Source organism: Sapajus apella, unplaced genomic scaffold (genome assembly GCF_009761245.1).
Source record: "Sapajus apella isolate SASKATOON/1434 unplaced genomic scaffold, GSC_monkey_1.0 scaffold103, whole genome shotgun sequence".
Classification (NCBI taxonomy): Eukaryota; Metazoa; Chordata; class Mammalia; order Primates; family Cebidae; genus Sapajus; species Sapajus apella.
The window spans coordinates 5,496,964-5,510,549 of NW_022437043.1; the positions used below are offsets into that span (position 1 = coordinate 5,496,964).

Consider the following 13,586-nt stretch of genomic DNA (forward strand, 5'->3'; position numbering starts at 1 on the left):
GGAAGCTAGAAACCATGAGAAGAGAGCAGACTATGATTGGTTCATGGTTAGTTTATGATTGTTAGATTAGATGATGAGCCTGAAGATGGCAGGGTCCTGGTCCTGCTTGGTGTGAGTAGGGCAGGGACAGATTGTATAGTTGGATGTTGGGGAGGCCTGATTGGCTGGAAAACTGAAGGATCTCCATTCTGATTGGTTGTTCTGAGTGGGACACAGAGGAGAGAAAGCAAGAGAGATGACGGATGGGTGCCTATTTGTCCTTAGGACTGAGGGTTGTGGGTTCTAATTGGAAGGGAGATCTGGGATGGGTCTGGATTCTGATTGATTGCTCCGTCTGGGGGCCCACTGGTGGTTAGGCATTTGATTGACTTTTTAGAATTGGCACAGGGAGATTGAGGGTCTTCATGCCAATTGGCCAGTAGGACTCAGAGGCTTGGGTTCTGATTAGTTCTTCTGACTTGTGGTTGGGAGAAGAGAGAATGATCGCTATTAGAACTGAGGAGTTCTGAGCACATAAGAGCAGGGGAGGGGGTGGTTGCAGTGTACAGGATGTGATCTGCCTGTAACACTTTCCTTGCATTATGATGAGGGTTACTCTACTTAGAAAAGGGCGGAGGTGAGAGGATGCAACGCAAAGCTGATTTCACCAGCAGATGATGAGGATGCAGCCCTTAATGAGTCCCTGTTTTGACCGACTGAAGAGGGAATGGGGAAATTGAAGCCAGGACTACTCGATGCAGATTGGCTACGGACGCAAAACGCCCACCAACCTTGGCCTGCCCCAGTCTCCACCCCAAACCTGACTCAGGTGAAAATGGCGCCACGCGTGGGGGCGGGGCCAGCAGCACACAGAGAACGCCTATTGGTTGGGAGCGGCACAGGCCGCCTTCTTCGCTTCGCCATTGGCCCGCTCCATAAGGCGAGGGAACCTACGAGGGGGATGAGCCCGAACTAGGGATGTGACAGAGCTCCAGGGCCAACACAGAGACAGTCCGGAGTCCTGCAGGAGGCCGCTACCGTCTCGCGGCTGGGTGAGTGCCCTCCACCCGGCACCCTGCTCCCTCTCTTAGCTCTCCCAGGCTCTGCAGCCAGCCCTCGGCGGCGTGCCTGCGCGAGACCCTTTGCCATCCCCCCCCCACTGCCCCCTTTCGCCGGCGCGAGACCCCCTGCTACCGCACGGTTGTCCGGACGACAAGATCCGCCTTCTCATTGGGCAGGAGGACTGGAGGGGTCTGGTTCGGATTGGAGGGCTTTGTGTTCCGCTCTAGCGCTCCTTGCCCGATACTAGCCTTTCAATTTCCGCCACTTCCCGGCAGGTTGACGGCATTGCAAGCTTTCGCGAGGAGGCTCTGGCTTTCCAAACGCCGGCACTGAAGGTTGTAGTTCTGATTCGTTTTCTTTCCTCTGTCCCCCAGCTGCAGTTTTCAGGACTACGGGGACGGCAGGGGGAGGGAATAGCTTTCTGTTGAACAGTCCAAGACGCTGACCCGTGCAACGGGACCACGCCTGGTTCCTGTGTCTCTTACCAAACCGTGACTCCGGAGCACAGGACTGGGTTTGGTGGTCGTGACCAGTTTGTGATCCTTGAAGGAAGAGACCAAGCCTGGTCCTATATCTCCCTCGCCAGACTGTGACAGGGAGGGCTGGGATCAGGTGTTGTTCCCATGTGCCTCCCACCAGACTTTGACCCCCAAGGACTGAGATCAGGACTGTTTCTACCACATTATAATATGGCTCCTAGAGGGCTGGAACAAGCTTTCAGTCTTTCTGTGGCCTTATATTTCAGTCATGTTCTTTTTCTTTTCTTTTCTGTTTTATTTTGAGACAGAGTCTTGCTCTGCTGCCCAGGCTGAAGTGCAGTGGCGCAATCTCTGCTCACTGCAAGCTCCGCCTCCGGGTTCAAGAGATTCTCCTGCCTCAGCCTCCCAAGTAGCTGTAACTACAGGTGCAGCCACCACACCTGGATAATTTTTGTATTTTTAACAGAGGGTTTCATCATGTTGGCCAGGCTGGTCTCGAATTCCTGAGCTCAAGTGATCCACTCGCCTCGGCCTCCCAAAATGCTGGGATTACAGGCGTGAGCCACAGCACCCGGCATTCTTTTCTTTTTTAGAGGCAGAGTCTCCGGCTGGAGTGCAGTGATGTCATCACGGCTTACTTCAGCCTTGAACTCCTGGGCTCAAAGCGATCCTCCTGCCTCAGCCTACCTAGTAGCTGGGGACTACAGACATGCGTCATCACACATGGCTAATTTTCTTATTTCTTTAGAGACAGAGTTTCGCTACGTTGCCCAGGCTGGATTTGAATTCCTGGCCTCAGGCATACTCCTGCCTCAGCCTCCCAAATCACTGGAATTACCAGCCGTAGTGCCTGGCCTTGGTCATACTCTTAAAACAGAATGTAATTAGAAATGTTACAGTCCTGTCTGTTAACTGGTAAATTCGGTCCTTTTATATTTCTTTGGTAATAAACTATTCGAATTTTATTATCTCATTCTGTGCTTTCTATTTGTCCAGGTTTTCCTGTTCCTTTTTTTTTTTTTTAACTTCCTGCCTATCCACACGAAGCCATCAGCCCACAAAGACATGACTACCAACGCGGGCCCTTTGCACCCATACTGGCCTCAGCACCTAAGACTGGACAACTTCGTGCCTAATGACCGCCCCACCTGGCATATACTGGCTGGCCTCTTCTCTGTCACAGGGGTCTTAGTTGTGACCACATGGCTGTTGTCGGGTCGTGCTGCAGTGGTCCCACTGGGGACTTGGCGGCGACTGTCCCTGTGCTGGTTTGCAGTGTGTGGGTTCATTCACCTGGTGATTGAGGGCTGGTTCATTCTCTACTACGAGGACCTGCTTGGAGACCAAGCCTTCTTATCCCAACTCTGTGAGTCCTGAGTTCTTTCATATGCTGTGGGAGGGGATTTGCAGGGCAGGGATTGGCTTGGATGTTTACCTACCCACCTATTCTTCCATTTGATTTATTTTAATTTTTTTTTTTTTTTTTTTTGAGACGGAGTTTCGCTCTTGTTACCCAGGCTGGAGTGCAATGGCGCGATCTCGGCTCACCGCAACCTCCGCCTCCCGGGTTCAGGCAATTCTCCTGCCTCAGCCTCCTGAGTAGCTGGGATTACAGGCACGCGCCACCATGCCCAGCTAATTTTTTGTATTTTTAGTAGAGACGGGGTTTCACCATGTTGACCAGGATGGTCTCGATCTCTTGACCTCGTGATCCACCCGCCTCGGCCTCCCAAAGTGCTGGGATTACAGGCTTGAGCCACCGCGCCCGGCCCTGATTTATTTTAATTTTTTATTTAACCTTTTAAAAAATTTATTATGGGCCGGGTGCAGTGGCTCACGCTTGTAATCCCAGCACCTTGGGAGGCTGAAGCAGGAGGATCACTTGAGGTCAGTAGTTTGAGATCAGCCTGGTCAACGTGGAGAAACCCCATCTCTACTAAAAATACAAAAATTAGCTGGGCACGGTGCCTCATGCCTGTAATCCCAGCACTTTGAGAGGCCGAGGTGGGCAGATCACCAGATCAGGCGTTCAAGACCAGCCTGGCCAACATGGTGAAACCCTGTCTCTAAAAATTAGCCAGGTGTGGTGGCATGCACCAGCTACTCGGGAGGCTGAGGCAGGAGAATTGCTTGAACCTGGGAGGCAGAGGTTGCAGTGAGCCAAGACTGCACCATTGCACTCCAGCCTGGGCAACAGAGTGAGACTTCGTCTTAAAAGAAAATTGTAATTATTATCGTTCTTTTTTTTTTTTTTGGCCTTCTCCAAAACTGGTAGATAACTTGTTTTTGAGACAAGGTCTTGCTCTGTTGCCCAGGCTGGAGTGCAGTGGCATGATCATAACTCACTGCCATAGCTCACTGCAGCCTCTAACTCCTGGGGTCAAGTGATCATCTCGCCTCAGCCTCCCCAGTGGCTGGGAGTATAGGTACATAGCTCTATGCCTGGCTAATCCTTCTATTTTCACGTTTTTGTAGAGACAGAGTCTTGCTATGTTGTTCAGGCTGTCCTTTAACTCTTGGGCTCAAGCAGTCCTTCCACCTCAGCCTCCCAAAATGCTGGGATGACAGGTACCCACCACTGTGCCCAGCCTTATTTAACTTTTTTGTTCCATGTATAGTCACATGGGTCAAAAAACCATTTAAAGAGATTTGCAGTGAAAATCTTTCTATCGACCAAGTTTCCCCAAATACTTTTAGGCACTGGTATTTTTTGTTTGTTTGTTTGTTTGTTTGAGATGGAGTCTTGCTCTATCGCCCAGACTGGAGTGCAGTGGAGTGATCTCAGCTCACTGCAACCTCCACCTCCCGGATTCAAACGACTCTCCTGCCTCAGCCTCCCTAGTAGCTGGGATTACAGGTGCCTGCCACCACAACTGGCCAATTTTTCTATTTTTAGTAGAGACGGGGTTTCCTCATGTAAGCCAGGCTGGTCTCAAACTCCTGACCATGCGCCTCGGCCTCCCAACGTGCTGGGATTATAGGCATGATAGTTGTTTATGTTTATGTTTCTTTCTAGTTTATTTACATTTGTAAATCTCAATTTGCTCAATTGTAAAAGGAGGATAATAGTAATAATCGGCTGTATGTAAGATACTTAGAAGAGTGTTTGGCAGACAGTGGATGCCATGTAACTATTCACTATTATTATTATCATTGTTTGCATTTTTCCCTTTTTATGCAAATGATAACATGCTATATATACTTCTGATCTTTTCTCTTTTTCTTTTTTTCCTTACAAGAAAACCAAAGAAGCCATTTTCTTTTTTGAGATGGAGTCTCGCTCTGTCACCCAGGCTAGAGTGTAGTGGCATGATTATAGCTCACTGCAGCCTTGAACTCCTGGGCAATCAAGCGATCCTCTTGCCTCAGCCTCCCTAGTAGCTGGGATTATAAGCATGTGTCACCACACCTAGTTAATTTTTTAAAACAACATATTTTTTTAGTGATGGGGTCCTGGCTTCAAGTGATCTGCCCACCTCAGCCTCCCAAAGTGCTAGGATTATAAGCATCAGCCGCCACGCCCGGCTGCTTTTTTTATGAGGTCACTCTTCATGATTTCATAAAGAGCTTTTGAAACAGACATTATACAGTTATTTGACTTGTCTAGTATTGATGGGCATTTTTCCTCGGTCTTCTGCCATTATAAACAAGGCTGTGTGCAGTGGATCATGCCTGTAATCCCAGCGCTTTGGGAGGCTCAGGCAGGTGGATCACTTGAGGCCAGGAGTTCAAAAACAAACCTGGCCAACATGGTAAAACCTGTCTCTACTAAAAATACAAAAATCAGCTGGGCGTGGTGTCGCTTGCCTGTAATCCCCGAGCTCAGGAGACTGTGGCAGGAGAATCTCCTGAACCCAGGAGGAAGAAGTTGCAGTGAGTCAAGATCACGCCCCTACATTCCAGCCTGGGCAACAGAGCAAGACTCTGTCTCAAAAAAAATAAAATAGGCTGAGCGTGGTGGCCCACGCTTGTAATCCCAGCACTTTGGGAGGCCGAGGCAATTGGATCACTTGAGATCAGGAGTTAGAGACCAGCCTGGCCAACGTGGTGAAACCTCATCTCTACGAAAATACAAAAATTAGCTGGACGTGATGGTAGGTGCCTGTAATCCTAGCTACTCAGGAGGAAAATCACTTGAACCTGGGAGGCAGAGGTTGCAATGAGCCAGGATCACGCCACTACACTCCAGCCTGGGTGACAGAGCGAGATTCCATCTCAAAAAATAATAACAAATAAATATACAATAGTGTTTTTTGGCCTCAGGAATAAAGCTGCTATGAACATTCTAATACAAGTCTTTATGTGGACATCTGCTTTCGTTTCTCTTGGGTAAATACATAGGAGTGGAATGGCTGGATTTTATGGTATGTGTGTATAGAATTTTATGGAAAACTACCAAACTGTTTCAAAAATGGTTTCACCATTTTATATTTCCACCAGCGGCGTAGGAGAGTCCTGGTTTCTCCACATCCTTGCCAACACTTATTATGGTCAGATTTTTTTTTGGTTTTTTATTTTTTGGAGGCCAAGTCTCACTCTGTCGCCTGTGCAGGAGTGCAGTGCTACAATCTCAGCTCATCGCAACCTCTGCCTCCCAGGTCCAGGCAATTCTCCTACCTCAGCCTCCTGAGTACCTGGGATTACAGGCATGTGCCACCACACCCAGCTCATTTTTGTATTTTTAGTAGAGACGGGGTTTCACCATGTTTGTCAGGCTGGTCTCATACTCCTGACCTCAGGTGATCCACCTGCCTCGGTTTCCCAAAGTGCTGGGATTACAGATGTGAGCCACTGAGCCCAGCTGGTCAGATGTTTCTTAAATTTTAGTCATTCCAGTAAATGTGAGTGCTATCTCATTTTGGTTTTAATTTGCTTTTCCATAGTGACTAATGGAAGTTTGAACATCTTTCATGTGCTTATTGGCCATTTAGAAATCCTCTTTGTGAATAACCTATTCAAGTCTTCTGCCTAGTTTTATTTTGGATGGTCTTTTTCTTTCTTTCTTTCTTTCTTTCTTTCTTTTCCTGAGACAGTCTCACTCTGTCATGCAGGCTGAGCACCATGGTGCTATCATAGCTCACTGCAGCCTCAACCTCCAGGGCTCAAGCCGTCCTCCCACTTCAGCTTAGGTGCATGCCACCATGTCCAACTAATTTTTGTATGTTTTGTAGAGATGGGGTCTCACTATATTGTTCAGACTGGTCTCGAACTCCTTTATGTAAGCCGTCATCCCACCTTAGCCTCCCAAAGTGTTGGGATTACAGGTATGAGCCACCACGCCCAGCCCGATTCTCTGCTCTTTTTTTTAATATATTATTTTTTTATTTTTTTGAGATGGAGTCTCACTCTGTCGCCCAGGCTGGAATGCAGTGGCGTGATCTCCGCTCACTGCAATCTCTGCCTCCCAGGTTTAAGAGATTCTCCTGCCTCAGCCTCCCAAGTAGCTGGGCTTACAGGTGCACACTACTACGCCTGGCTACTCTGCTCATTCTTTTATTCACTCATCTGTTCACCTACATTCTCTCTGTCTCATTAGCTACTTCACTCACTCCCATCATCTACACCTGCCTCCTTTTATGCCGTACACAATTCTTGAGTACTAGTCACAGCTGCACTGTTTTGTGTCAGGCTTTGCACACACTACCTTGTTTTAGATAAACCACTAGAATCCAAAAAGTTACCCCATTTCACTGATGAGGAAGCGGACATGTGGGAAGGTTATGAAGTTGCTTGCAGGGGCCCCCAGCTCTCACAAATGTGAGTTCCTTTCCCTGCCTTTATTCTTCCTGTCTCTTTTCTTCAGGGAAAGAATATTCCAAGGGAGACAGCCGATACATCCTGTAAGTGTTTGCCTCTGTCGGTGGAGAGTGGCATTGGTTTTGGAGGGGATGGTGAGTTGGGGAGCACCAAAGGGGTCACCTGTGGGAAGAGCACAGCAATGCCAGTGTCCCCTCATGCTTTCTCCCACAGGGGTGACAACTTCACAGTGTGCATGGAGAGCATCACAGTTTGCCTTTGGGGACCACTCAGCCTGTGGGTGGTGATTGCCTTTCTCCGCCAGCATCCCCTACGCTTCGTTCTACAGCTCGTGGTCTCTGTGGGTGAGGAGAGGGCACTAGAGAGGCACTGGGCACTAGGTGGGGGACCCACAGACACAGGTGCATCCCTGTGGGTGGGGTCTCTCAATGGTGCCCTTCCAAGGATGAGTCAGACTCAGTGACAAACCCCCTGAGGCTCTGGAATGGCCATGCCCTTCTCTGAGCCTGTGCTCTTAGGTGGGGAGGGTTCATTTTTCTTCCTCCTCCTCTTCCTCCATCACAAAGTCTCCTGTGAAGGTTATATGAGATGGCTCAGGGTGGCAGGAAGCCCCTGGAACCTCCAGAGTCAGGACTCTGAGATCCTTTCCTGTAAGATTCAGTCATCTTTTTTCTTTTTTTTTTTAAAGGCGGGGTTTCACCATGTTGGTCAGGCTGGTCTTGAACTCTCGACCTCAGATGATCCACCTGCCTTGGCCTCCAAAGTGCTTGGATTATAGGCGTGAGCCACCACGCCCGGCTCAGTCATCTTTTTTTAAAAACAGGGTCTGGCTCTGTCACTGAGGCCAGAGTGCTATGGCATGATCTCGGCTCACTGCAACCTCCACCTCCTAGGCTCAAGTAATCTTCCCCCCCTCAGCCTCCTGAGTAGCTGAGACTACAGGCATGTGCCACCATGCCTGGCTAATTTTTGTATTTTTAGTAGAGACGGAGTTTTGCCATGCTGCCCAGGCTGGTCTCAAGCTCCTGAGCTCAAGCAATCCTCCTGGCTTGGCCTCCTGAAGTGCTGGGATTACAGGCTTGAGCCACCGTGCCTGGCCTCAGTCGTCTTGTGTTGTTAAATTGTTAGCTTTCTTTAGTTCTAGAGATATGAGTTATCTTTAGTCCCAGAATCCTAAGCTATCTTGATTCTAGGATTTTGAACTTCCTTAAATCTGAAGGTGTGAGCTCTCCTGAGTTCAGAAATTCTCAGCTTTCTGCCGTCTGGAATCCCACTTTTCTGATTTCTTAGATTTTCAGCTTTAGGATTTCAGAATACTTAGCTCTGAGACCCTAAATGATAACTTGGAAAGTGCCTTGGAATAGAGATGGGGAAAGCTTCCCCTTCCTCACAGGGGCTTCTCCTTTCCCTCCTGCTACCCACAGGTCAGATCTATGGGGATGTGCTCTACTTCCTGACGGAGCACCGTGACGGATTCCAGCATGGGGAGCTGGGCCACCCTCTCCACTTCTGGTTTTACTTTGTCTTCATGAACAGCCTGTGGCTGGTGCTGCCTGGAGTCCTCGTGCTTGATGCTGTGAAGCACCTCACTCATGCCCAGAGCATGCTGGATGCCAAGGTCACGAAAGCCAAGAGCAAGAAGAACTGAGGAGTGGTGGACCGGGCTCAAATGCTGGCCAAGGAGGAGCTCTCCACCTGCCAGAAGAGCCTAGTCCTGCTCCCACAGGTTGGAGGGACAAAGCTAATTGATCTGTACACTCTGGCTCATGGGTGGGCATGAGACGGGGAAGAAAGGGGCTGTGTGGAGGCACTGCTGGGAGCCATTGGGACACAGATACAAGAGAAGCCAGGAGGTCTATGATGGTGGCAATTTTTTAAATCGGGAAATAAAAGATCTTGACTCTAATACTGAGCGATCTTTAATTACTAACCCCAGAGATGCCCTATGACCCCACAGACCCCCATCGGCCTCATATAGACCTCCCACCTCTGACCTCACAAACCTCCATCACTGACCTCCCAAGACCCCATAACTCACCACACAGACCCTATCACTGGTCCCACAGTCACCTTGTCTTAACTCGAGCTGCCATAACAAAATGCCATAGACACATATACACCATGGAATACTATGCAGCCATCAAAAACAATGAGTTCGTGTCCTTTGTAGGGACATGGATGAACCTGGAAACCATCATTCTCAGCAAACTGACACAAGAACAGAAAATCAAACACCACATGTTCTCACTCATAGGCAGGTGTTGAACAATGAGAACACATGGACACAGGGAGGGGAGCATCACACACTGGGGTCTGTCGGGGGGAAATAGGGGAAGGACAGTGGGGGGTGGGGAGTTGGGGAGAGACAGCATGGGGAGAAATGCCAGATATAGGTGATGGGGATGGAGGCAGCAAATCACACTGCCATGTGTGTACCTATGCAACAATCTTGCATGTTCTTCACATGTACCCCAAAACCTAAAATGCAATTTAAAAAAAAAGAATTATATGCAAGGCCAGGCACAGTGGCTCACACCTGTAATCCCAGCACTTTGGGAGGCTGAGGTGGGAGAATTGCTTAGGCTCAGGAGTTCAAGACCAGCCTGGACGACATGACGAAACCCCGTCTCTACAAAAAATACAAAAATCAGCCAGGCATGGTGGCACACACCTGTAATCCCAGCTACTTGGGGGCTGAGACAGGAGGATCACTTGAACCTGGGAGGTCAAGGCGGCAGTGAGCTGAGATCGTACCACTGCACGCCAGCCTGGCTGACAAAGTGAGACCCCGTCTCAAAAAAATAAAAAGAATGAAAAAAAAAATGCCACAGACTAGGGGGCCTAAACCACGGAAATTCATTTTCTCACAGCTCCAGAGTCCAAGATCAAGCTGTCAGCAGGTTTGGCTTCTCCTGCAGCCCCTCTCCGTAGCTTGCAGATGGCCACCTTCTCACTGTGTCCTCACGTGGTCTCTATGAACTAGTGTCCCTGGTGTGTCCAAATTTCCTTTTTTTTTTTTTTTTTTGAGACAGGGCCTCACTATGTGCCAGGCTGGAATGCAGTGATGTGATCATGGTTCACTGCAGCCTCTACCTCCCGGGCTCCAGCGATCTTCCTGCCTCAGCCTCCTGAGTATCTGGGACTACAGGTGTGCACCACCCCATACTGCTAGTTATTTTTATTTTTTATAGCAATGGAGTCTCACTATGTTGCCCAGGCTGGTCTCGGACTCCTGGGCTCAAGCAGTCCTCCCACCTCAGCCTCCCAAGTAACTGGGACAACAGGCATATGCCATTATTCCTGACATTTTTTTAAATTTTTTGTAGAGACGGGGTATCACTATGTTGCCCAAGCTAATCTCAAACTCCTATACTTAAGTGATCCTCCCACCTCAGCCTCCCAAGTAGCTGAGACTATAGGTGTGAGCTACCATGCCTGGCCCAAATTTCCTTTTATGAGGACACCATTTGACCAGCCTGGGCAACATGATGAAATCCCATCTCTACAAAAAATTTTTAAAAATTAGCCAGGCATCAGGAGGCCAATGTGGGAGGATCACCTGAGCTGGGGAGGTGGAGGCTGCAATGAGCCATGATCATGGTGAGACCCTGTCTTTAAAAAAAAAAAAAAAAAGGGTGCCTGGCAGGTGCAGTGGCTCAGTACATGTGGATCACCTAAGGTCAGGAGTTTGAGACCAGCCTGGCCAACATGGTGAAACCCTGTCTCTACTAAAAATACAAAACTTAGCCTTGCATGGTGGCACATGCCTGTAATCCCAGCTACTTGGAAGACTGAGGCAGGAGAATCGCTTGAACCCGGGAAGTCAAGGTTGCAGTGAGCCAATATCATGGCACCACTGTACTCCAGCCTGACAACCTGGGCAACAGAGGCTGTCCAAAAAAAAAAAAAAAAAAAAGGGTAGGGGAAGCTGCGTTGGATTAGGGCCCACTCTATGAGTCTCATTTTAACTTAACCACCCCTTTAAAGTCCCTGTCTCCAAATATAGTCACGTTCTGTGGTATTGGGGGTTAGAGCTTTAACACAAATTTGGGGAGGACACAGTTCAGTCTATAACATTCTGTTCTGAATTCTGGCATCCCAGAATTCATGTCCTTGTGTGCAAATATGTTCACCCCCATCCCAGCAACCCAATGCTCTATGCTGTCTCACACGTTTTCTCTCTTTTTTTTTTTTTTTTTGGGTGGGGGGAGACAGAGTCTCTATCTGTGGCCCAGGCTGGAGTACAATGGCATGATTTCAAGTCACTGCAACCTCTGCCTCCTGGGTTCAAGTGATTCTCCTGCCTCAGCCTCCCAAGTAGCTGGGATTATAGGCATTCATCACCACGCCTGGCTAATTTCTGTATTTTTAGTAGAGACAGAGTTTCACTATGTTGGCCTGGCTGGTCTCGAACTCCTGGCCTCAGGTGATTCTCCCACCTTGGCCTCCCAAAGTGCTGGGATTACAGGCATAAGCCACTGTGCCCAGCCTCCGAAAACTCTTAACCCAGTCCAACATTAAGTCCCAAGTCTTATGTAAATATCATCTGAATCAAGTGTGAATGAGACTGGAGGTATGATTCATCACAATGCAAAAATTCTTCTCTAGCTGTGAACCCGTGAAACCAGATAAATTATCTGCTTCCAAAATTCAGTGGTAGGACAAGCATAAGCTAGATAGATATTTCCATTCCAAAAAGGAGAAATCAGAAAGAAGAAAGGGATCACAGGCCAGGCATGGTGTCTCATACATGTAATCCCAGCATTTTGGGAGGCTGAGATGGGAGGGTCACTTGAACCCAGGAATTTGAGACCACCCAGGGCAACATGGTGAAACCCTCTCTCTACAAAAAATTAAACACTTAGCCAGGTATGGTGTTATACACCTATAGTCCCAGCTCCTCAGGAGGCCGAGGTGGGAGGATTGATTAAGCCCAGGAGGCTGAGGCTGCAGTGAGCCCTGATCACACCACTATACCCCAGCCTGGGCAACAGAGTGAGACCCTGTCTCAGAAAAAAAAAAAAAAAAAAAAGGACCACAGGTCCCAAATAAGTTTGAAACTGAATAAGACAAATTCTATTAGATTTTTAAGGCTTGAGAATAATCCTATTTGGCTCTATGCTCTGTCCTCTGGGCCCACAAGATTGGGGGCCCCACTTTCCTGGCTCACTGGAGAGGTGGCATTGCTCCCTGAGCTCTGGGTGGCAGCCTGGCCCACTGCAACAGAGGAGGTCTCTCTGCCCTCTGGAACTGAGGAGGAGGCAGCCTCACCTTTGGGATTATTCTTCCTTTTTTTTGAAGGGTAATGCATGCTCACAGCCAGAAAGCTCTGTTGTCTTGTCCTGTTGAATCCCAGAAGTCCTGCAGTCTTCTTTCATTTTGTCCCATCTCTGTCCTCTTTAGTCCCAGCTGGCCGTGTTTCTGCTAGTATTACCCATCTCTATTTCTGGCTTCTGCTGAAATGGCTGATTAGGTCAGTGAGTCACACCCATGATCTCTTTGTGGCATGATTGTTTAGCCACACCCTTTGTCTTCTCACCAGAGCACACTCTCAGCTTTTGCAGTATTGGATAGGCTGAGAATTTTTTTTTATCTTCACATTCAAGCTCCTTTCTGCCTGACAATTTCTTTTTCAATTTCTCTCTCTCTTCTTGCATTCTAATAGAAGCAGCAAAGAGAAATGAGGCCATATAACACACTGCTTAGAAATCTCCTTAGCTAAATCTCCCAAGTTCACGTCTCACAACTTCTACCTTCCACAAAACACTAGAACACAATTAACCAAGTTCTTTGCCTTTCCTCCAGTTTCCAAGAACATATTCCTCATTTCCATCTGAGGCCTCACTAGGAGCACCCTCAACATCTATATTTCTACCAGTAGTTTTCAAGATAATTGTCTTAGTCCGTTTGGACTGCTCTGACAAAATACCATAAACTGGGTAGCTTATGGACAACTGAAATTGATTTCTCACGGTTCTGGGGTCTGTGAAGTCCAAAATCAAGGTGCTGGCAAATTTAGTGTCTAATGAGGGCCTGCTGCCTCACAGGTGGCTCCTTGTCTCTGTACCCTCACATGGTGGGAGAGTAGAACTCTGGTCCCTTCATCACTTATAAGTGAATGACCTAATCACCTCCCAAAGGCCCCACCTCCTAATATCATTACACTGGGGATTAGGTTTCAACATAGGGATTGGAGGTGGCAGGAGGAGTTAAGACCATGGCAGCAACATATATATATATATATATATATATATATATATATATATATATATATTTTTTTTTTTTTTTTTTTTTTTTTTTTTCCTTGGG

At 48.1% G+C, this 13,586-nt stretch overlaps 1 protein-coding gene across 5 annotated transcripts; it reads left to right on the top strand.

Annotated features, from left to right (window-relative positions):
* The first annotated feature begins 140 nt into the window (after window positions 1-140).
* Window positions 141-9,183, top strand: EBP (EBP cholestenol delta-isomerase). Of its 5 annotated transcripts, none has more exons than XM_032258601.1 (6): window positions 141-1,031; window positions 1,317-1,376; window positions 2,517-2,886; window positions 7,324-7,360; window positions 7,491-7,621; window positions 8,702-9,183. In XM_032258601.1, the coding sequence occupies exons 3-6, from the start codon at window positions 2,586-2,588 to the stop codon at window positions 8,923-8,925; spliced, it is 693 nt and encodes a 230-aa protein (XP_032114492.1). In that variant the 5' UTR covers window positions 141-1,031; window positions 1,317-1,376; window positions 2,517-2,585; the 3' UTR covers window positions 8,926-9,183. The 5 variants fall into 5 exon arrangements, with proteins under 5 accessions (XP_032114492.1, XP_032114491.1, XP_032114494.1 ...); XM_032258600.1 differs by lacking the exon at window positions 1,317-1,376 and adding an exon at window positions 1,416-1,653; XM_032258603.1 differs by lacking the exon at window positions 1,317-1,376 and adding an exon at window positions 1,416-1,653 and having other exon boundaries at window positions 2,568-2,886.
* Window positions 9,184-13,586: the final 4,403 nt, after the last annotated feature.

What these genes read in the sequence shown, in the direction of transcription:
- EBP (XM_032258601.1), top strand. Translation starts at nt 2,586, where the DNA reads ATGACTACCAACGCGGGCCCTTTGCACCCATACTGGCCTCAGCACCTA. An exon ending in AGCCTTCTTATCCCAACTCT is followed by an intron (nt 2,887 to 7,323) that starts GTGAGTCCTGAG and finishes TCTTTTCTTCAG; the next exon opens with GGAAAGAATATTCCAAGGGA. An exon ending in GGAGACAGCCGATACATCCT is followed by an intron (nt 7,361 to 7,490) that starts GTAAGTGTTTGC and finishes TTTCTCCCACAG; the next exon opens with GGGTGACAACTTCACAGTGT.